This window comes from Chelon labrosus, assembly GCF_963514085.1.
Source record: "Chelon labrosus genome assembly, chromosome: 1".
NCBI lineage: Eukaryota > Metazoa > Chordata > Actinopteri > Mugiliformes > Mugilidae > Chelon > Chelon labrosus.
This window is the reverse complement of record NC_140337.1, coordinates 21,858,130-21,882,026: the sequence shown is the minus strand read 5'-3', so window position 1 is coordinate 21,882,026 and position 23,897 is coordinate 21,858,130. Positions and strand designations below refer to the sequence as shown.

General features: G+C 46.3%; 1 protein-coding gene across 1 annotated transcript; it reads right to left on the bottom strand.

Moving 5' to 3' along the window:
• Positions 1–570: 570 nt before the first annotated feature.
• Positions 571–23,592, bottom strand: LOC311485724 (serine/threonine-protein phosphatase PP1-beta catalytic subunit). Its single transcript, XM_084541315.1, has 8 exons — positions 23,445–23,592; positions 6,474–6,605; positions 6,140–6,370; positions 5,893–5,997; positions 5,634–5,705; positions 3,615–3,766; positions 3,281–3,415; positions 571–1,241 (listed from the first exon to the last, which is right to left on the bottom strand). Exons 1-8 carry the CDS (start codon positions 23,494–23,496, stop codon positions 1,137–1,139), a joined length of 984 nt encoding a protein of 327 aa, XP_084397441.1. The 5' UTR covers positions 23,497–23,592; the 3' UTR covers positions 571–1,136.
• Positions 23,593–23,897: the final 305 nt, after the last annotated feature.

Below are 23,897 nucleotides of genomic sequence, written 5' to 3'. Positions count from 1 at the left end.
GGCCGCTCCCCACCCGCTGGGCGTGGTTCTTTGCCCTGGGTCTTCGACCTCTCGTTAGTAGGTGGGTTGTGGGATTCTTCATGACACTGTTGGTATATGTCATCCAGTGCTTAAAGCACCGCCTCTGGCGGTCAGGAGGGACGAAATAGAACGAAAGTTACGATGTAACTACGGTTCTATGAGTCCCGGATGACCGCCAGAGCGCTCTGTCACTCAGAATCCTTGCGCGCTCACGTGAAGATTTTGGGAGCCGATCACCTGCTGACACCGGAAGATATAGCCTCCCGGGGGTCATGCAGGGGTCACAGGTGACGTTGTTGTTATTCGTACTCGACATGCGCTAGCGCGAGCGGAGTTATCCAGTGCTTAAAGCACCGCCTCTGGCGGTCATCCGGGACTCATAGAACCGTAGTTACATCGTAACTTTCGTTTTATCTTTTCAACCAGTGAGGGATCACAACAGTAGAGGCTTCTTCTTCTTCTCTTGTTGAGCCCGTCAGTGTTTATTTTATTTATTTTAATCTGGAGACTGATTTGAAAGAACCACACAAACATCCAGGCAGATTTCTTTCCCTGTATTATTTATTGAAAACCCAGCAGTTGTCATTAATACCTGTTGTATCTGTACAGGCGGGGGAGGGGGAGGAAAGGGAGGGAAGGGGGGAGTAAGGTGATGTGGTAAACTAAACTAGCTGTCATTCTGTTGTCAAGAAAATAGGCAAAGGACAAAGAGACAAAAAACAAAAAAAACACTCCGATATGCGACAGAATGACACCCTGGTATCGTTTCTCTTTTTTATATTTATATATATATATATATATATAACACTCGTTTTTAAAAATGTTACACAGATGCAGAGGGAAGAAAGCGCTGAGGGGGGAGGAAGAGGAGGAGGAGGGTGTGACAGCAGTTCAGGAGATAAGAAAAGTTTCAATGAAAGACTGTTTTTTTAGGGGGGTGGGGGTGGGGTGGGGGCGTGTCTTTTTAAAACAGCCGACTTCCTCCTCTGCCGCGCGTGTGTTGCTTTTATTTCATTTCGTGTCGTGAAAAGCCAACAGGAGACAATCGTCGACAAGACAATCCGCTCTCTCTCTCTTTCTCGTTCTCGTTTCTCTCCGACGCCCGCCGTCCTCCTTCATCGTTTCTTGGGAGGCTGGGCTGTGCGGGGGGGAGTGACGGGCCGGCCGGAGTTCATCCCTCCGTACTGGTACTTGGCTTTCTTCTCAGAGGGCTTCAGGATCTGGGACACAAAGGGGCAGAGAAAGGCGTTAGAAGCAAAATGGATAAGACTGGCGACCTGTCCAGGGTGAACCCCGCCTCTCGCCCAATGACAGCTGGGATAGGCTCCAGCCCGTCCCATGATCATTTACAAGCGGTTACAGAAAATGAATGAATGAATGAATGAATTTTATCTCTCTGAGCCTGATTCTGTAAAGTATTAATTAGGGATGCATGATAACTTTTTTTAAAAACCGATACCGATAACTTTCCGCTTCCAAAGGCCTATACCGATAACAGGAAGACTAAGGAGCAAAAGCCGCGCGCTGGCGCCCTCATACGCCTTCGAAACCCCATCGAATCGATGGTTATGTTTCAAATGACTTTTCATGTTCGAGGTATTAAAGCTGGCGCTGATTTTTCCACCTCGTGGCACTTTTTCTTTAAACATTTATTACAAACAAGCCAGAGAAAAGTCATCCTCGGAAACTTTGAAAAAGTCCCACACCACACCACCGCCACCGCCGCCGCCATGTTGTTCGTTTACAAACGTATGCACGTTGTGCCGCATTCAAGTGGTGACGGAAGTTCCCCGTTCCCAGTTTGAGAGTCGTTTTTCCGACCTTTTTATGTTTCTGTGGTTTATGTGTAACATCCTGGGTAATGGCAGCTACTACCAAAATCATGACCGAGTTGACGAGTTGCTCTCCGACATGAGGGAGTATTTTAATGATTTTTTTTTTTTCAGCCAGAATGTTGTTTTTCCGATTATACCGATGCCACTTGAACGCAGCATTCACTTCAGGCCGTTCAGGTCTCATGTGGGAGTTGGAGCGATTGATTAAAACAACCACTCACACCACAGTACTGACAAAATATATATTATATATTATCGGGGCCATTCGTTGTGATATCGGACTTATCGGAATGACGTCATAATTTCCAGATATTGGACCGATAATTATCGTGCACCCCTAGTATTAATACTATATTCCACTTTTTCACTAACAGATCTAACCCTAAATCATACAAAGTGGACCTTTAAAGCAGAGACAGGAAACAGCTACAGAGTCTCAGAGGGATGTATTTATAGTCCTGCTGTTTGTATGAACTTTATCTTATTTAAAAATATGTGCAGCTGCAGGATGAGTCGCCGGCGTTGTCGTATTTATGTACGTGCATTATGGCGTCAGACGACAGCGGAGACTGATGCTAATCCAAAATAAACCAGTAGCTACGACTTGACTTGACAGGATGACTTTTATTATGAATTATTTTGCCGTCCTTCTTAAAAGTCACATTTATTATTAATAGCTACAACAACATGAACGTGTCGGGACTCGGGTTCAAGTAATCCGAGTGTGAATTACGAGGCAGTCGTGTCCTGACGCGTAATGGATCTCGACTTAATGACGTCTAATAAAGTCTGAACCTTGTTTCTAATAATAGCAGCCTGAGGCGCCGCTACAGGAATGACTGGTGGAGAGATAAATGAATGCACAGCCTGTGTGAGAGGTGAAGCACTAATGCACCAATGAGGCATAACATTATGACCACCTAATACTGTGTAGGTCTCCCTTGTTGCCTCCAAAAACAGTTGTGACTCATCAGAGAATGGACATGGGCCTTCTGAGGGTGTCCTGTGGTGTCTGGCAACAGGATGCTGATAGTGGGGGGGGGGTCCTTTGAGGGGAGGGGCCTCTGTGGATCATCCCACAGAGACTTGATCAGTTTGGGATCTAGTGAATTTGGAGGCCAGGTCAACACCTTGTGCTGTTCTTCATGCATGTTTTTTGAGTGGTTCCTGAAGTAATTTGTGTGTGTGCATTCTGCTGTGGGGTTCCTATGGGGTGGGGGGGCCTGGTCTGGTCTAGGTGGGTGCTACATGTCTAAGTAACATCCACATGAATGAATACCAGGTCCAAAAGTTTCCCAGCAGAACGTTAAATTGTCACAAGATGGTTCAACGTTATTCGCTTCTCCTATCAGTGGTTATAATGTTGTGGCTGATCGGCATATGATGTAATGTGGTACTACTACTACTTGTTCTCGGTTTAATACCTGGAAGGAGCACATCAGGGTTTCATCCACGCTCATCATGCCGCCTGCGTTGTCGAACTCTCCGCAGTAGTTTGGAGCCGAGAACAGAGTCACCAGCTGCCGCTTGGCAAAGAACTCATACCCATCTTCTACCACCTGGGGGCGCCACACACACAGAGAGAGAAACACCACACGTCACTGCTTGACTTCTTTCAGCGCTCCACGCAGATATGTAAAGTTTATGATAACACCACAAATGGATGTGTGTGTTTCTAGGAAGCTCGCGGTTAGGGAAGTAGCGCCCCGTGTGTGTTTGAATCGGCGGACAGGACAGTTTGTGTGTTTCGTTTCGTACCTGGTGGGCTCTACAGATGAGGTCCAGGTCGTGGCGGTTGAGGAACTTGCTGACCACGTCGGCGCCGAAGGTGAAGGAGACGCCGCGGTCGTTCTCCCCCCAGCCCTGGACGTCCTTGTCTGGGTCGGACCACAGCAGATCACACAGGAGGCCTGGAGGAGGAGGAGGAGGGAGAGGAAAATAAATAATATAAAGTAAAATACACAACACGTGAACCAAAGCTGGACAATAAGACGTCTCCGTGTGGATCAGACTCTACAGGAAGGAAGTCACCTTTATGTTACAGTTACAGTTTATCGTAAATGCAGACACACACACACACACACACACACACACATTCTCCACATCCACACACAGTCACCCTGAAACTCCATAAGAGGATCTGAGACAGCGTCTGCCAGGGTCTGAACACTGGCTGCCTTATAAGGACAAGAACAAGCAGGTTTAATGAAGAGGGGGGGGACAGAGAGGCTTCACGTCTGCCTGTCTCTCGAGATAAAACTTATTATTATTGTTGGAGAACAGTCGGTTTAAAAGCGTCTTTCTGAGCTAAACCAACCCACACCGACGGACCGTTAGGACTTATGGCAGTACAGGGAGAGACGGTCTTCAGGTTCTCACCTGGTGTTAACACCAGAGAACATCCACCGTTTGCCGAGCTGGAATCAGAACCTGTGTTTATGAGCCGCCTCAGAATCAGAGAGATCTACGAAGCTTTGTGTCCTGACCTTCAGTGAAGGAGGATCACTGCTCTGAGACAGTGGGACTACGCTTTGAGCCACAAACTAGAGATTATGATATTTTATTAGGTTGTCATTGCTATGGGGTAGGGTAAGGGTGAGGGTGCCTGGTCTGGTCTGGTCTAGGTGGGTGCTACATGTCTAAGAGGCGGTTTAGGCTTCTGTGTCAATTTGGCGACAGAGCCAGAGCAAGTGAAAGTAACTACAAGAGCTGTGATTGGTTCGCTTGGTAGTAGCGTGTTTCTGCTTTAGTATTTCCAGCTGCTTCTCAATTTTTTGCAATTTTTGAATTGATTATTTTGGATTAATAAGGATGGAGCACATGAAGGAAGGGCTAATGGACGAGGTTCGGCGATACAAACATTTGTACGACTCGTTTTTTCTGAGAAATTTCGGCTAAAGTTTCAGTCGCCAACAAAAATGAACCCGACGGGTAAAAAAAAGACACAGCGCCGACACATAGACGCCTCATTGAGCGCTGGACCGTACGTCAACGTCGCCGCCATATTGGAGGAGGCAGCTCTGTCCCACGAACCAAAACGAGTCAATGGAGTGAACTTTATTAAGCGTCTTCTACTAACGTACTATAATCATTTACACATTCACACACGAACGTATATATTCAGGAAACCAATAGGAACCAAAAACAATGTCTGTAATATTTAGTTAATGTTACAGACGTTTTTGGTTCCTATCGGTTCGCGGGACAGAGCTGCCTCCTCCAATACGGTGGCGACGTTGACGTATCGCAACAACGGGCCAACCCGCTCAATGAGGCGTCTATGTATATACGTCTATGGCGCCGACTATATGGCGTCAGCGCACAAGTATAAATGGCTCACACCAGCGTAGGTTACGTATCAACGTTATCCACTTCTCCTGTAAGTGGTTTTAATGTTGTGGCTGACTGGTGCGTCACTGCTTACAGTGTTAGAGGGGCTGCAGCAGCCTATCCCGGCCGTGATTGGTCGAGAGGCGGGGGCACGCTCGGCACACGTCGCCGGCGTTATCACACAGAGACACAAACAACCATTGACACCCACCACGCCAACGCCTACGGCCAATTTAGAATCGCCAATTAACATAACAAGCGTGTTTTTGGACGGTTGGGAGGAAGCCAGAGCACCCACGCATGGGGACAGGGGACGGGGGACGGGGGACAAAATGCTCAAACTCAAACACAAAGACAAGCCTGTGATAGACTCTCATAGATTAGACGAGTCGAGTTAAGCAGCAGCTTTATTCGCGATCTCTCTTTCGGGTCGTTTCTGAAACACACCTGTGTCAGGCACGTCTGTGGGTCTCATGATGCGTCTGATCTGTTCCATGGACTGCAGGTCAGGGGACAGGCCTGTGAGCGGGACAGGGAAATAAAAACAACACTTAAATCTCTTCAATCTCCCCCCAGGTATTAAATCACATCAGCTCTGACCCAATTTGCTTCACGTCAGATTAGTGAATCAAAAGATACCGGAAGCTTATGCAGGTCAGGCCAGATCGCCTACTGTCCGATTGCCAAAAACCCAAAAAAAACGTACCTCCGTGACAGCAGAAGATCTTCTCGTCCACTATGGCGGCGATGGGCAGGCAGTTGAAGCAGTCGGTGAACGTCTTCCACAGCTTGATGTTGAATCTGCGTTTACCTGCAACATCAACAGAGCAGAGCGTCAGCGCCCCCCCTTAAAAAGGCGATGTCTCCGATGTTTTTACGAGCTCGGGCCTCGAGTCTCTCCAGGGGATTCGTCATCCCGGAAATGAGGGAGCGCACAGCCGGCGTGAACTCACACTCATCGTAGAAGCCGTAGATGCGGTTGATGGAGGCGCACTCGTGGTTGCCCCTGAGCAGGAAGAAGTTCTCGGGGTATTTGATCTTGTAGGCCAGCAGCAGGCAGATGGTCTCCAGGGACTGCTTCCCTCTGTCCACGTAGTCTCCCAGGAACAGGTAGTTGGCCTCGGGGGGGAAGCCGCCATACTCAAAGAGCCTCAGCAGGTCTGTGTACTGTCCGTGGATGTCGCCTGGGATGGAGGACGCAAGCAGAGAGGTTAAGAGTTCAGCTGGCGACTTTTAAGATTGTCGGGGAATCTGCGACCGAGCAAAGAGGAGACGGTTGGTACCGACCGCATATTTTGAGCGGAGCCTCCAGCTCCAGGAGGATCGGCTGACTGAGGAAGATCTCCCGGGACTTGATGCAGAGGCCGCGCACCTCCGCCTCCGACATCTGCACGATCTTCCCCGGCCGGCATCCTCGCACTGGGTGTAAAAGAAAGAGTAGGGTTAAAGAACTTCTTTTCCCTGGATCGTGCTCAGTTGTTATAACCCCCGTGTTGTTCGTCACGCCACCCCTCGCCGCGATGAGTTTTTAAATCGAGCTAAATACGGGAGGAAAGGTTTAGGCAACACACGGAGGATAGAAATAGCCTGTGTGGGTATTGTTGATGTGTCGGGAGTGTTTTTGGAGGCGCTTCCTGTTGTGTAACACGGAGGAAAAGAGAAGAAGGGGGGAGGGGGGAACCGTAGTATCGACTGTGTTTAAGATTGGTATGAAAGTCAAGTTCAGCCAAGACTGGAGGATTATAGGCAGGGGGGCAATTAAGAGTTAAAGTATCTCACTAATTTGATCTTTACTTTATGTATGTTGGGGTTGGACTGAATAAAAAGGTCTGAAATAACCATATTTGGTGAAAGGAAACAAGGAAGTATGCAAATAAGACGTAAACTAAACTTAAACTGTGACTAGATGCCAACTTCTAGACCTTGACAGACACCTTTGATACCCGGAGTCAACTACAGCGGAGTTTACGCCTCTGCAGGAGGAAGACGGCGTAACCTACGTACGTAGCCTACGCTGGGACGAGCCATTTAGTTCAGTAGGGCCCTATGAGAAAAACGGAATCTATTTTTTTTTAAACGCGGAATTTGACATAATTTGCCGTTTTCATGTGCGAGAGGAACGTACGTCTGGGGAAAATTGCACGGAGGGAAGCAAATCTGGGCGGCACAACAAGCCCCTTTTCCAAAAGACTGAGCCCCTCCCCCTTCAAAACATTACGGCGAAGCGGCTGCTTATGGCTCCGTCTTCGTCGGCGAAAAAAACTGCGAAACTCGACGCTAACCCCCCGGTAGTACAGAGCCGAGCAGTTCCCTTATATAACGACTTATATGTGTCAGGCAGAGGTTGCGCTAGACTTTTTCGTTGTCGGTCATTTTGACTATTTTTACCCGTCACTTTAATTTTTTTTTTTAAATGATAATAATGACATATTCAATAGCATTTAATTTTCATTCATTTTTAATTAATATAGCGGTATAGTTTTATTACTTAAAACTTTGCTGCTTGTTTTTGACGCACTTTAATTTTGCCACATTGAGGAAAACGTGTCGTCTGTCACCTCAATAAAGTTAATTTCTACTTAATTTGTGTACATTTTAGTCATTTACGTTAAAAACACACTGTTTTTGATAGTAAAATAAGAGTAAAAGGTAAAAAAAAAGATGAGATTCGCAAAAACTATAATGGAAAAAACGGAATTTGGGAAAAAATAAAACGTATTTTATAGGGCCCTAGCTCAGTCTGGCTCGCTCTGTAAAAACACCACCCAAATGGCAGTCGGGTTCATTTTTGTTTCTACTTCCTGCTTCGCTTTCAACAATGGCGACTGAAGCCATCGCCGAAATTTGGCCGAAGTTGGAGTCACACAAATGTTTGTATCTCTTTTGTATCTCTTAACTTTTTCTCAACGTGTTCCATCTTTATTGATCAAAAACAATCAGTTTGAAAATTGCGGAGATGGAGAAGCAGACGGAAATACTAAAGAGGAAACACGCTGCTACCAAGCGGACCAATCACAGCTCTTGCGGTCTACGTGTAGCTACGTTTCTGGGAAGATGCAAATTAAAAACTGTCAAGAATTGTCCATTTGTACTCTCACCGACAAGATTTGCTGGTTTTCTGTTTCACAAAAGCCAGTACACTGAATGTCTTTGGATTTTTGTTGACTAGTTAGCTGCTAAGTTACATATAATGTAGGACAGGGCTTCAGCAACACTTGGACGTCGTCACATAAACACGTCATTTTGGTTGGAATAGATATCGCCGCGTTGCAATGTTTGTCCCCAACTCTATAAAAAGTCCAAAACCCAGCCGCCAAAGTATGAAGACTTTAAACAGAGATCTAGAAATAGGCGATTTGTAAAAAAAATGAGTTGTCCCACCACAGCAGGGCAACAAGAAAACATCCTGGGGCTTCATTGTGTACTGAACGAGCTCTCCACAGACGTCTGGTACGACCGCTTGTTGTGCTTGTTTACACACTTATCGACCTATAAAACTAAACGACTCCGACTTTCACCAACATTAATCAGCAAGTTGCATGATCAAATTCCATTTAACCTACTTTAACTCAAAAACCATCTTCCACACTGCATGGCCGACACATTTAACAACATTTTACAACACTAATTAACAGCGCTTCTGCTCGTCCGGTGCGAAACAGTCTCTGGACGACTCGCGTTTAAATGCAAAAGAGATAATGCATCATGCAAAACCTGCGACAACAACCACACGCGGCTCTTCCTGATTTGACTTTTTAAACTTTTCCCTGCATTATTTCCTCCACTGCCGCCCGCCGTCCTCTTCTTCTTCTTCTCTAGGTCGTAAAACCCAGAGAAGTGGGTCAGTTAGAGCTGACTGAGGCGGCCGCTTGACAGACGACACCGCGGCAACATGATGCAAATCGAATGCCGCCAAACATGCAGCGCAAACGGACGTGGTTTGGAAAAAGGAGAAGTTGAACGTGAGGTGGAATTCAAGGTGAATCCCTGCAGCTTTGACGGTGTGTGACGTCCACCTCTTAAGGACAACAGTGTGTGTGTGTGTGTGTTTGTTTGTTTGGGTGTGTGTGTTCAGCAGCAGCAGCGGCAGCAGCAGCAGCAACGTGACCTTGCTATTTCTGCCCCGGAGACCTTAGACGGGGACGGAAAAACGCTGCTCCGGCCGGCCGCAAGCCAAACACAACCTGCGTCCACGCACGTCCCCCACCTGAGACGGGCTATATTTAGACCGTCCGAAAAGGTAGGACTGTACGTTTGCGTGCGGCCACCTCTCCCTCAAGAGGTTACAACAACACGCGGCAGGCGAGGAGTGTCTGCGGCCGTCGGGAGTGATTTCACACCCCTTCCTTCTTCAAACATGACGCGCCCGCACGTCTGTGCTGCTGGCGGCTCAGCTGACGGGGGGGGGGAGGCTCGGCCTGATATAGGACTGACAACCTGCGCCACTCGCCTGGGAGTATCCCCTTTCAATCATACGGTGAAGTTAAGGCAGAGCAAAGGGAACACACTCCCTCTTGCACAAACACACACACACACAACGTGATCCGGTGACCTTGACTTCAGATCGTACCACTCCGGGGCTCGTGGGGGTGGTTTTTCCCCAGCATCCTTTTTAGTTCGTCCCGTCACCACCGCACTGCAGCTTCACCAGTAAACAGAAAGGAAAAGAAAGAGAGAGAGAGAGAGAAAACGGGAGGTTACCCCACCACCCCGCCTCCACATCTGATCACCATGGCAACCCAGCAAGACCAATTTCCAGCCTGCAAGGTGTTTGGGCGAGCGGAGCGGCGGCTGCTGCTGCTGCTGCATCACCGAGGAGGGAAAGGAGCCGATTTGCAGATAAAGCGGCACCTTTCGCCGGCCCACGCCCTGCATACTAACGCCAACTGCAGATGACTCCCACAGCAGATGACACACACACACACACACACTTATATATATATATTTAAATAAGTATCTCTAAAGCTCGCGGTTCTGCTCAAATGTTCAACAGAACACCGAAGCCCCAAGCACATCACCTGGAGATTACGATCTGACTCAGGCCGAAGCTATGATGATTCACCGAGACATACTCTAATATGATGCGCAGTCTTTCATCCCACGTGCAGCTCTACACACAAAACACGTGGAAGAGGAGCGGCAGCGACGGGTAGCGCCCAACTAAATATTCTGTTTTGGTTTCGGATCGATGTTCGTGGAGTCGAGAGAGCGCTAGACTCAAGCCTCCCATCGCACGAGAGAAGCAAGTGTTTGGGTTTATTATGTAATCATTCGTCGTAAAAGTTGTGTGGGTTCTCCGCCAGCTTCACCCTGTGAGGTTCAATTTAGACGTTGTGTGGAGTTGTAAACAACAAGGGTTTCAGAAATGCAGGAACTTAATCGTGCGTTCAATTAGTTTCGGACTTTTTGTAGCACTTTTAAGCAAATACGGATATTTTTTACAGTCTACCATATGTATGTCATGGACTGATCCCCTTGTTGACGTGCAAGTACTGGAAAAGTGTAGCTCAAGCGTCCCACATCAGGAAACGGGACCAGTGATTCACGCTGCGTTATAGAAAAGTGCAGGATTCGGGCGCATATCCCAATATTTCCATCCGATATCCCGAACCTGAAACTTAAACTCTGCTGCAAACGGTTTTGTCTCCACCGTCACACTAACATCTCTGATCTTTCTTAGATGTTGGTTCTTGTTTAGGACTTCTGCCAACATTTCAGGGTGGTGCAGGAGTCTCTCGTTTGTGTCCTTGTTCTGGCATTTTGCCTGTAGCTGACAGGCGACAGTAAAGAGAGAGAGACAGGGAGAGGAACTAAGGGCATGTCATGCAACAAAAACCCCCCGTGGCAAAAAGCTATTTTTTTCCTGCGACAAAGACCTAAAAAAATAAATAAAAAAATCCTACAGTAATATAGTTTCATAATCAAAAGATGAACCGGTTTATGAGTTGGATTTGTTGGCGGGTTTCTGAGAAGGGCTTCTAAATTTAGCACGTTAAGGTAAACTAACGATCACAACAATGTACACACAAGCTCAAAGACGCTCTCGCCATGACAGACGACCCCAAGCAGATGCGCGGCGTTCCTCGGTTGAGCTCTCCGTGAAAGATAAGTGAAAACCTCGTCTTTGAGGAAACCTTTTGCGCTCCGGTTCACGTCTCCTAATTTGGTCAGGTGTACATCTCTCTGAGCCTCTACGCCGTTCGGTCACACTCTGACCTCCTATTATTTGTGTCTCGTTCCCAGACCTCCCGTCCACCAACCCCCCCACTCCCCAGCTTCACCTCTTCCCTCCCGTCTATTTATCTTTTAAGTTGCATTCCTGTCTGTGGCTGAATTCCTGGGTCGCAGCCTTGCCAGTGAACTGCGCTTACGTCAGAGGCCCGGGCTCTGCCTAGAAACCCCCCCCCCCCCCCCCGCCGTCCCAGAGGGCTCTCTGTATTTTAGGCAGCTATCAAACCCTCCAGACCCAAACCAGCTCTGCTCGTCCTTGGCTTTCCTGCAGCCTCATATACCCCCCCGACCATTTCGTGCGTCTAGCCAGACCGCGTTTGCGTGACTGGTTTTGCGAGATCGAGCAAAAAGATAAAGTCTACGTGTGACGGGGGGGAGATCCAAAACACGCCAAGAAGCGTCAACTTTGAAAGCTGATGTGTGACCGTGTGATGACAGAAGAGCTGCACAAAAGCACCAGTAGCAAACACCCAGCTGCACATGTCGCTGGTTGAATCCAAATAAGGAAATAAATAATAAAAAAAAAAGTGACTAACGTGGTACGTCATTGAAGAAGCATGCTCGAGGAAACCACAACATGTGAACGGATATAAACCTGTACCGACACAACTGAAGGCAGCATTTAATTGGCGTTCCTCGGCTGAAAGAGTCCAACCTGCCGTCTATACACGTCTTGTTATGTCAAAACCGATCGTCCAAAACGCAAAGACATTTAGTTTACGACGACATAAAAAGAGATAAGTCATTTCTTTGCTTGAGAAATGACACTGAGAACGAGTATTTCCTGCTCTTCTTGGTCTTATACGAGCTTAAAATAGTTTATTGTCCTATATTTGGACTGCTTGTAGGATTAAAAAGAGGGCTATAATGATATTTTAGTTTCTGACAATCAACCATGCGATTTGTACATTATTATATTCTTATTTCTGCTCACTAAGCTCTGCTAACACCGGTTGATCTTTCCTACAAACGAGCCAGTGTTCTCAGAATAATAGCGGCCTGGAAACTTTCCAAGATAGCTGACTAAATATTTGGGAGGATCTTTGATTGGCGAAAGGGACCGGCCCACCATTGTGCTGCAGGTCGAGCCACGCCACAGAAACGTTACGACACACAACAACACACAACAACAACAAGGTGACAAGTGTGTGTGTGTGGGAGCACACACCTAAGCTGTGACAGGGTGAAATTAATCTGAAGGTGAAACCGGCGTAATGGCAGGGACGGGCCAGTCGGATCAGTTTTCCAGACACGACTGTAGACTTACAAAAGGGCAGGAGTTTAATCTTTAAGCTCTACGTTTTCTAAAAAAATGACCATTAGTCTGACGTTAGCCAGTGAAAGATGTTACTTAATGATTAGGAACATAAAGACGGTAGTTTTTAAGGAGTGCACGGGTGGTTACACAAAAAAAGAGTGAGTTGAGCTGTCAGTCATTGTTCCCTTTGCTTCACACGTTGTAAAAACGCTCACTAAAAGGTCATAGGGGGTCAACTGTTTTTCCATTCACAGTTCAGTTTGACAATGTGTTTAAGGGCCAAACACACAGAGAGAGAGAGGGAGAGAGAGAGAGAGGGAGATAAGTCAGATTGCTCCTGGAAGGCATTGCCATATATGGGCACAGCTGTAACGCAAGCAGGAGGAAGTAGTCAATCAGGACCAGGAGCTTGAAGGCTCCACGGCGGTACGGGGACGCAACGAGAACCAGACCAGTGAACTAACGTCCAACAACAATGTAAAGTCTGTCAACAGTACACAGACCAGGCGTAAGATTACGACCACCTTCCTAATATTGTGTAGGTTTCACTTGTTGCCTCCAAAATGGTTGGACTCATCAGGACATGGACCTTCTGAGGGTCATCCCACAGATACTTGATCAGTTTGGGAGCTAGTGAATTTGGAGGCCAGGTCAACACCTTGTGCCGTTGTTGCGTCGTTGCTATGGGGTGGGGGTCCCTGGTCTGGTCTAGGTGGGTGCTACACGTCTAAGTAACATCCAAAACGAAAGAAAGCCAGGTCCAAAAGTTTCTCCAGCAGAACGCTGAATTGTCACAAGACGGTTTAAATGTTATTCACTTCTCCCGTCAGTGGTCGTATTGTTACGCCTGATCGGTTTACGAGACGGTGTCTAGTTCTATCTTAGAGGTGCTTCGAAGGGAAGTGAGCAAGTCCTCTACGCTGCAACAAGCCCAAAATGTTTCCAAAACTCATCTAGGTGTGGCTTCTTTAAAAATTCTTTAATGTTGTGCAATTTGCTTTGGACCCAACCACAAAAATTTTGCTTATCTCTGACACCTGATATTAAGAAAGAGAAACAAACGGTGTGAGCCGCGTAACTCCCTTGATCTCCTTCATTTGTTCTCTGTAAAGCAAATAGAGAATTTTTACTTTTCAAAAGGTCTAAACTAAGGTTTGACTCTTTGTTTTTTTTTTGCAGAACACCTGGAAACAAAGTTGTCGAGACCGGATCAAAATGCTAAACTCGGTGCTCGGTAAGGCTGCGGTCAGTTTTTTTTCCTCAGCTCATATAAATATATCGATCGGTGAAGTCATTTATTTTTTCCCCCCGGTGGAAGAAACGGCCGAGATCAGCAAAAGCCTGATTTTTTCATTTCCTCTAGTTTCCAAGCAAAAGACATTCAAAGCGACGTCTAACGGGTCAAGCAGACTTCATGAATTTTAAGCAGGTATGACTGTGCATGTTTTAGTCAGCAGCACCAATAAAGATGCCCCGTCAGACCTTTTCAGCTAACCACCACCGCCATTCTCTCCGACTGGGCGCGAGGCCAGCGACTCCCCTCCACTCCACTCCCCTCCCCGGTCTAACCCTCTCCCACGCATGGGCCGATGGAAAACAGTGACCCCCCTCAGTGAACAAGAAGCGCACAGTAACTCGGAGAGCGACTCTCGAGGCCGAAAATCCCGACGAATGCGATGGCATTTTGTGTGCGGGCATTTTTTTTTCAGAGGACGTTTTGTTCGGGCCTTTAAGTGAATGGGTGTCTTTGTGGGGGCAAGAGAAAGAATGAAACCGAGAGGAGAGACCGGGGGGGGGGGGGGGGGGGGGGGAATAAACAGGAGGCTATAGACTTGGAAAGTGGGAGAGATGGCGAGGAGTAGAAGAAAAATAAAGAGAGAGAGCAGGCAGAATGAAACTGAAGCTGGAGACAGCAGGCGAGGGAGTGAATAGAAGGGAGGGTTTATTGGAAAGCCTACAGCAGGGGCAGCTGAAAAGCCTGGGTGAGCTCTCAGTGCCACGTTTGGTGCCAGGGGGCGACCGCTCCCCCCCTGCTTGCCGCCCCCCCCTCCGTCACACAGGCTCCACCATTGTTGTTTCCATAACAGAGTGCCACGCCAGCAGCCTGAACACCGCGCAACACAGCAGCAGGCCTCGGCATCCGACGAAAACAAGCAGGGTGACGCCGATGTGAAGTGCACAGGGGAGGTGCAGAATAAGAAAAAGTTGAGAAACCAAGACGAGTTCGGGTCCTTTAGGCTCGATTAAAATTTTGGAAAGGCTTGAAAAACCTTTAACTTAAAGACTACGCAACTTTTGAAAGATAAGAGCACGTTCCTCAGCAATAAAATATAAGCACTTTTACTGTTAAAGCTTGTTACATGCTCCACAAGAAGCAAGAAATTTATTCTCTCTCCTAGGGCTGCGAGAGCAAGAACAAAGTTCGTTCTGGCCACAGGTCCTTTATACTTCACGAGAAACTCAAGCGCCGAACTCCAGGGGAAGTTCCTCATAAGGCCCCTCCCACTGCAGCATACGTCACACACGCTAAGCATTGTGGGAGATGCGGGAAAAGGGATGTTGAGAGGCACCTTTGTTATTATTTTTCGGATGTCGGATCACGCCGTTCACCCACGCGCTGTATGCCAATCTCTACCCAGGAGAGATTAGCGATCACACTGCGAACATTAGCATCTGGGAGCTCACAGAGTGGCCGCTAGCGTTTACGCTTTTCCGCATTGGCCACGCCCACTTCCAATTTCCGACCAATCACAGACTAGAAACCGGACACCACAATTAGATTAAAAAAAAAAAAGTTCTGCCCGGTTGATGTGTCGAGAAAAAGCTGCGAGAACTCCCGAACGAGGGCAGCCTTAAGCCCGGGAGCCAGCTCAAACTTGCCCCGCCCTACGCTTTTCCGCATTGGCCACGCCCACTTCCAATTTCTGACCAATCACAGACTAGAAACCGGACACCACATTAGATAAAAAAAATAAAGTTCTGCCCGGTTGACGTGTCGAGAACAAGCTGCGATAACTCCCGAACGAGGGCAGCCTTAAGCCCGGGAGCCAGCTCAAACTTGCCCCGCCCACAAGTCGGTTTGTGATCTGGAGTTGCTCCGTTGAGAGTTGATTAGCCTCCTGCAAATCAAATTATCCGGGCGTTGATGGGACAGTGGCGTAGTCAGCCGCGTCATCCGAACGCCGGCAAGTCTTACGGCAAGATGTTTTACGACGTATTCAATTTGTACGTGCCCGTAACGAGTCATTGATTCATTGATTCTGGCAACCCCGGGCTACCTAGCTAGGTGTGGCTAACTGGCTGAATTTAGTTGATGTAATAAAATATTTTAAAAGAACTTCATGCCAGAAGAAATTTTAGCAAAGCATAAAAACAGAGCTGAGAGCTTTAAGTTCGCTATAAATGGCATTTATGTTTAAGGACAATTTTTCTTTTACAATGTGCAAAGTGTCGCCTTTAGCAACAGTTACTGGCCATTCTTGACATTTTTACACTTAAGCGTGAGTGGCCTTTGGGGATTACATGTTTTCGGTCATTGAACTCAGAGATTTTGTGGCGTAAATAAATAATAATCCAACTTTCCGTTTTTCCAGCCAGTCCCTGCTCTCACTGGTCAACGATCGGGGGCTGTGTGGCGTCGACGGTGCCACCTGTGCCGTTGGCGGGCCCAGACAGAGGGCCCGTTGTCACCAAAAGCCTGGGCCGGCGTGGGCTTAGCAACGGGCACGCTGGAAAAGCTGAGGACTGTAATAGCTCACTGCTTTGCTGGATCGCAGCACATGCAAAAACACAAACACACACAGTACAGCACTCGTAAAAACTAATGAGGAGGAGGAGGAGGTGAGGGAGAACACATCCAGACAAACAGAAAAACACGAGGCTGGTTCGGTAAACTGTACACACAAACATGCGGGGCAACACTGCTGAGGCACGCGAGAGTCGTTTCTTTCTGTGAAAAATGCGACGTCAGCTCATATGCTCAATACGCGCCGCAGAGATCTGGCCGAGCCAATCTGCTGTGGAGGGAGAGTCAAACCAAAACAACAGACGGCTGATTGATTTCCAACTGTGTCCTGCGGTGCAATGTGGTTGTGATGGTATTGATCTGTTCTCACCGCAGTGATAGCACGTTACACCCCTGTGTTTAGACATCCATCCATCCATCAATGAATGAATACCTTCAGAGGGAACCACCAAGACATTATGTATGACACGCATGCAGCTTGTTATTTAACACAATAATGTTATTATCATTATCATCGTCTGATCTGTGATGCCACATCTATGCTGTGGTGCAACCGCACGTTTCCTCGCCTGCCTATCATTCATCAATGACAGGAATGACGTTTGTGAAGCAGGCTTAACTTGTAGACTGTCCGTCCGACACACACAGACATCTGAATACCATTATATTACATTCAAATGGGTCCGGTAAGTAAACTACACACCGCTTTCTTGCGTAACTTGTCAACTGTGACTCACGAGATTGGTCGCAGGACGGCGAATGACAGGCCGACGTTATTCGCGGTGACACATGAAACCGGAGAGGCCGGGAACGTGCGCGCTCAGACGGCTGAGGAGGCCTCAGTGATTGTAAACCATGTTGTCGGTCGATCAGGTTTGGCCTGTCGGCTAGACGACGCCTGTCAGCCCCTCCTGTCAACCACTGAAGGACAGGCGCGCTCGTAGGCGTGCACGTCCACAGATTAGGGTTGATGCAGTTGACAGGCGGCTTTTTCACAATTTATTTTTGGAATAAAATCCGCAAACACAGGGGGGTTAGATGAGGAGAAGATAAAAAGTATGAGTGCACAGATAAGGTGTAGGGTGATGTTAAAGTCAAATTTCTGACCAACCGACTTCTCTCTGTTTAAGCTTTTTGCTGCGTTAGATGTTTTTTCTTCCTTTTAAAATTTGCACTGTTTGCAGCCGTTGACTTAAACTGCCCCTTGAAGGTGCTTTAAAATTATATTAACACCGACATAATCAACCCTTCAAAGGGAAAAGCATCTAGAAACAACCTGACAATACATATTATTACATTCATGTCCTATTCATGATAACAACTAGGACTAGTGGTGCCATTTTGAAGCAATTGAGAGGCCAAAATTACAAAAATGAACCCGTCAATACACTTTAATATATTAATTCGTTAATCATGAGTGCATGGCGTTTACAGGCTACAAGAATAATTTAATTTGTCGCATGAAATAAGGACTATTATTGAATATTTCACATAAAAAATGGCGGGAAAACAGTTGTGCAGTTGTAAACTCGCAAAAGGGAAAAGTTGATTTTGGCATTTTGCCCCATTTTCTACGTCTTCAATTAAGAATCAATCAGCACTGGGCCCCAAACGCGGGATTCCCCCGGACCTCTTATCTGAACAGGTGTGTTGCGTTTTGGCGTTGTCCGGCAAAAAGGGCAGCGTCGTCGACCTGCCAAAACAAACACTTGTAGGCGGTTTACACTTCTGCGTTAAGCTGACGCAGAGGCTACGGCGACAACCCAGACGCCTGCCCTAGTGCCGTGATTGGTCGTAGCACGCTTCTCCATCTTCGCAGTTTTTTTGAATTGATTGTTTTGGCTCAATAAAGAATCTGTAAAGTTAACTTGGGAGGTTTGGAGATAACTTGAGACATTTGTCTGACTATGTGTTCAAATATTTTTGCCAAAAGCTTCAGTCGTCGTTATTGAAAGTGAAGCAGGAAGTGGGAAAGTGAAGCGACTAGACTGGCTAGGCTACGTAGGTATGTCCCTACGCCGTCCATGTCCCCGGCAGAGGCGTAAACTCCGCTTTAAAAGGATCTTCCACGGCTCAGTAGATAAACACAACAAACTCACACAACTCTTAATGTATATGGTGTATTTAAGGGGTTTAATTGCACCAATTTGAGGGATATTCAAAGCAGAAAACAACAAGTCTACTGTATTACTGTAGGGTTATTACGCTTCATCTCCCCCCCCCCCGCGCCCCGCTGTGTTTGTGTCACCAAAAGGGTAGGTTAATTTCTAGCAGGGACAGCTGTGCATGTTGACATTTAATAGGAGATCAGACAGTGCTATGAGAGTATGTCTGGAACCCAGCGCTCACTGGAAAAAGGGAACATCAACGAGCGGTTGAGGAAATCACTACCGACATTGGGGAAAAATATGATTTTTATTTATGCAGAGAAGAAAAAACACACAAAAAAAAAACACGCGTCTGCAGCGTGGCGGTGTAATAACTGAGCTTCCTCATGTGACTACCAGGAAAAAGCCACAGATTGTGAGTAATAGTAAAAAAGAGTCTAATAGGGCGCAAGCTTGTAGATGCAATCTGGTTAAGTAAACCAAAATACCAAGATTTCAACACCGTGAAAGGTGTTTGTGTTGTTGAAAGGTCAAGTCTTAAAATAAAAAAAAAAAAAAAAGGTGGCCCTTACGAAGACATGCTGATACGCCAGGGACAAGATGAGAGCTTGAGGATTTGTATTTCTGCTGGTGAGTGGCCCAAATCTGTCTCTTGGTGTTTGGGTAAAGCCGTTTTGTCTTTTTGCTGGAGAGATAACCCCCGGCTCGTGAGCTCTATCCGCCCTGAAAGGTTTTACTTTGGAGAAACTATCGCTATGACACTTAGTACAGGGCCTGGAAGCAAGACAAACTTCCTGGAGTCTCTCCCCGTTGGGAACCGATTATGCTCCAGCGTAGATCTGTCGGACCAATAAGGGACTTTATGCAGCGGCGCAGTCGGCAACGTCATCTGAGAGCCGTAAAGTAAAATTTGTTTACAAGAAAATGCTGCCGATTGGTCGTAGGACGACTAGGGTGCATCCGAATAGTCAGTACATACTAACGTCGGTTAGAACGTACTACTCAACCGTCAATTTAGTACGTTATTTATGTATGCGAGCGAGTAGTAGGCATACAATTCGGACGTACTGGGCAGCCATCTTGCCTGTCCTTTGACCCCGGATGTTTACATGTGACGCCGACACATATGACGGATGCCGCGAAATTTTAAAGCCACCTCGGAGAAGTATTTTCGAAACAACCAACATTTTAAACTCAACATTTATCCTAATATACTTACATTTATAAACTTGGGTTGTCGTAGCTGTAGCTGTCACTAGTGTTGTTTTTGGCGGCCTGTTTTAATTTTAGTTTTAGTCTAGTCTTTGTGTCAAGCTGTCATTTTAGTTTTTATTAGTTTTAGTCATGTTCATACTCTTTTTAGTCTAGTCAAGTTTCAGTCAACTAAAAGTCTGAGCATTTTAGTCTTATTTTAGTCAGAATTATCCATGACTATTTTCGTCTAGTTTTAGTCAACGAAAACTGATGACATTTAGTCTAGTTTTAGTCAATGAAAATTGTATTTTAGTCTCTTTTTAGTAATGCAATTCTATTTAACCTAGTCAATATAGTATAAGTACCTTGTAGTATAGACAAAACCAAAATTTTCTTTTAGCCAAACCTATTTCAAACAAGGTTCTTATTATCTTATCTCCCTATCTTTCACCACAAGACATTCGGTTTTATTTTCCACTTCGATGTATTTAAAGTTTTTCCAAATGTCTTCTCTTCTTCTTCTACCAAAGACCCCCGGCTGGCCGGCCATCGTTCCCTTTCTCTGTCACGCTACTTCTAACTAATGCCGCGAGTGGAGCTTGAGGAAGTGACGTCGCCTGCGAGAGAAACGGGCTCTGGACACAGGAAACAGAAAAACTACAAAATAATAATAATAACGCGACTAAACAAGACAAAATTACGTTGTAACATTTCGTCTCTCGTCTCGTTTTGGTCAACGAAAATGGAGAGACATTTTAGCATAGTTTTTATTTTGTAAACCACATTTAGTCTCGTTTTTATTCGTCAACGATATTGCATTATACATTTAATTATAGTCATCGTCGCATGACCAGCATTTACGTTACGTCTCGTCTCGTTTTAGTCACGTGATAAAGGTTCGTTGACGACAATATTTAGTCATAGTTTTCGTTGACGAAAGCAACACTAGCTGTCACAACCGTCTCAGCCATTTTGTCTGATTTGATTTTCCCGGCGGCTCGTCTTCTTCTACGCTTAGCGGGCTCCCGCTGAATTGTGGGATAGCGTAGTGAGCTACCGTTGTATACTGTACTACTGTGACGTACTGCGTCTCGCCTACTGAACAGTACGTTAGTATGGGTATTCGGATGCACCCTTAGTTTGCGTGCAAAGATATTTTTATTTTCTTTGTACCGGTTGAAACGAAACACGTCCCGTGATGACATCCAAATGACATGTTCCTCTGATAACTAACCTCAGGCTGACTACTTTACTGCGCTGCAACGACACGAGATGATTCCGAACTCTCGATTTCCGAAAAATTAACTTAGGAATCGTTTAAATAAAACTGCCACAGCCTGGGACATCCCAACGCCAAAACAACGAGAAAGCAGCACCAGGATTTTGACCAACACTCCTAGTTTTGTCCCGATTGTCGTCTCGGGCGTCGCTGCCGTGTCTTTTATCTGTCGTGTGACAAACCGATTCCAACGCCACACTTTACCGCAACATGAGCGCAAACTTTTTATTAGCGCTGAACTCTCGATTCTGAAAAATGATCTTCGTTTAAATAAAATTGTCACGGCCTGGGACACCCCAAAGCCAAAACAACGAGAAAGAAGCAGCACCGAGTTTTGTCCGATTGTCGGCTTTGGGCGTCGCTGTCGTGTCTTTTATCTGTCGTGTTTCAGACAAGAACTCCCCGGGGGCAGATGCTAACGGTGCCGTTTGCTAGCTGTAAGCGGCTCGTTCATGCACGTGTAGACCTACAAACCTAAACAACACAATCCTACAATGAAAATACACTTTCTATATTAGGAAGTTGAATACCTTCAGGTTCGGTAACGCCATTTGGACGTACGTACAGCGCATCGTCAGAAGCAGCTCCAGAAACTAAAACTTACATCATCTAACTCTGGTCTTGTGTTTGGACTAACTTTTTTTTTTGGAGCCCTTGCAGAAAAACATTCGCAGGCTGTGGCACGCACGGCAAACTGCTGACATCAGATTCTTCCCCTGCTCGGACAAATCTTAAAACTTACAAGAAAAGGGGGAATAAAGCATTAAGACAACCAGCAGCGTTTCTGCTTCTCCTGTCCACAAACTTGGCTGTAGATGTGGAGAAAGTGACAGACGGGGAGACGGACAGACTCAGAGCTCACATCTGGAAGCCTTTAGGGCACCTCAAAGTTTCCTCCGCTGAGGGTTTCCTATTTGCTGCATTAAAAAAAAAACATAAGCAGCTAACCGAGCTACGGTACAGTACTGACCAGCCGCCGTGTACAGCTGCAACACTGAAGAAGCAGTATTACGTCACCGCCTCCCTCCAACCAATCAATCCACGCGATTGCGTTGTAATCAATTCATTAGCATACGGCTGCCAAAACCGAGTGCGTTTGACTTTCAGCACGTTGAATCCGATCGGTAAACGTTTGTTCGACACCGCTTCTGCGTCTTCTCCGAGTTCTCCAAAGAAAAAAAAAGAAAAGATCAGCCCAGTTAAGTCAGAGATCCCTTATTTGGCGCCGCCAAGAAAGTCACCCACTGTCGGTACCCAACACATAACAACAACGACGGAGGAGCAGGAACAGTCCTTTCTTAGAAACTACTGCTGACTTCTGCGCGGCAACGGACCCAAAATAATGGTACGGGTGTGAAAGAAAACAACCCACATTACACCCAAGCATGAAAATATACACAAATATATATATATATGTATTACAGGCAAAATTATGAATGATTATGATAAAATCCGGACGACACAAAAAAGTAAAACGTGAGTTATTGTGAAAACCTTTGTAGGGGGTCAGCTCGAGTCAAAACATTACAAAACTTATTACAAAACACAAACACACACAGGTTAAGGTTAACAAAAGTCAGTTTTGAAATTCAGTCAGGGTACAAACTGTGCAGGTTCACCTAAAAGTGGAAATATCATCAATATTTGCGGCCTGTGTAAACATTTAGCAATGGTCACAAAGAAGCATAACATAACCCCCTCCTCGCGCCAAACCCCCATTGAAAACTTGACGTTTTTTGCCTAAAATCGCAGCCAGACCTTGTGTATACAAAATTAAACTGACATTTTTTATCTCCTCGGGGGTGAGGGAACTTTGTGGAACATTTCGGCTCACTTAACTCAACAAGCTGCACTTTTTTATTTTTATTTTTTTTAGAAGAAATGTCAAGTTTTGGTGAAGACGTGCACCCGGGGGAGCTACCGCCCACCGTTGTGTGTTTTCTTAAGAGCAGCAGCTATTAAGATTAATGTTTTTTCAGATATTAAAATTCATTTAGGAAGTATTTTATGTTCTTAATATGAGTATTAATGCAGCATTAATAACTGCTGTAGTTTTAAAAACGACGCTGGACACAAACAGTCCTCTGGCTACAACTTTTCTCACCACTTCACAGCGAAGCTACTGTTTAACACTCAAACCGCCATGTTTAACAACACTTTTCTGTCTTTTAGCGTGAATTAGTTGTAACTTTACGGTATAAAGAGGCTAACTGAAGGCGTGCCCCCGACTACCGACAGACGGGACCGGTCCTGTTGGCTCCCAGCACCGGGGCTACGCTAGCAACTAAAGAAGCGGGGCCTTTTTTTTTTTTTTTTTCTGTCTTTTTTTTTCTTTCTCCTCCTCTTCTTCTCAACTCGCGGTCAAATCTTCAACCAAAACCCCACGTTAATACCGCGAATAACACGACGGTGTAGCGATAAAAAAATGTGGCCGCGAACTCACCCTCTAAAAGCCTGGAAATCAGCGAGTCGACGTCCAACTCCCCCTCCGCCATTTCTGAAAACGAACAGCTCTGCCCGCCGCAGTAGTCTGGAGGAGCAGGCACCGCCTCGCTCGCTCGCTCGCCGCCGCCGTTGTACACAAACGCACCGCCAGCCCTCCTCCCGTCCACGGGCCTCCCATTTAGGAACACTGCGCCGCGTTCAGGGGCTCCTCGGAAATTCCGGTTCGCCTCAGTAACGGTTAACAGCTTTAATCGTCTACTTGAAAAAAAGCTAACATATCGCCTACAAAAACATAATATTTCCAGTTAAACTTCAAGGATACAAACTAAAAGTATATTTTTACACAACTTGCTGTGTATATACAGTACATAATTTCGTGTTTCTTTCCAAATATAGCTTTTTTTTGTGTGTGTGTGTGTGTACAAAGTGCTACAACGACTAAATAGCCCAA

Coding starts and splice junctions, on each gene's coding strand:
- LOC311485724 (XM_084541315.1), bottom strand. CDS start 23,496: ATGGCGGAGGGGGAGTTGGACGTCGACTCGCTGATTTCCAGGCTTTTA. Junction 6,606..23,444: donor GATTTCCAGGCTTTTAGAGG/GTGAGTTCGCGG, acceptor TTTTACACCCAG/TGCGAGGATGCCGGCCGGGG. Junction 3,767..5,633: donor CACAGACGTGCCTGACACAG/GTGTGTTTCAGA, acceptor CTCCTCCTCCAG/GCCTCCTGTGTGATCTGCTG.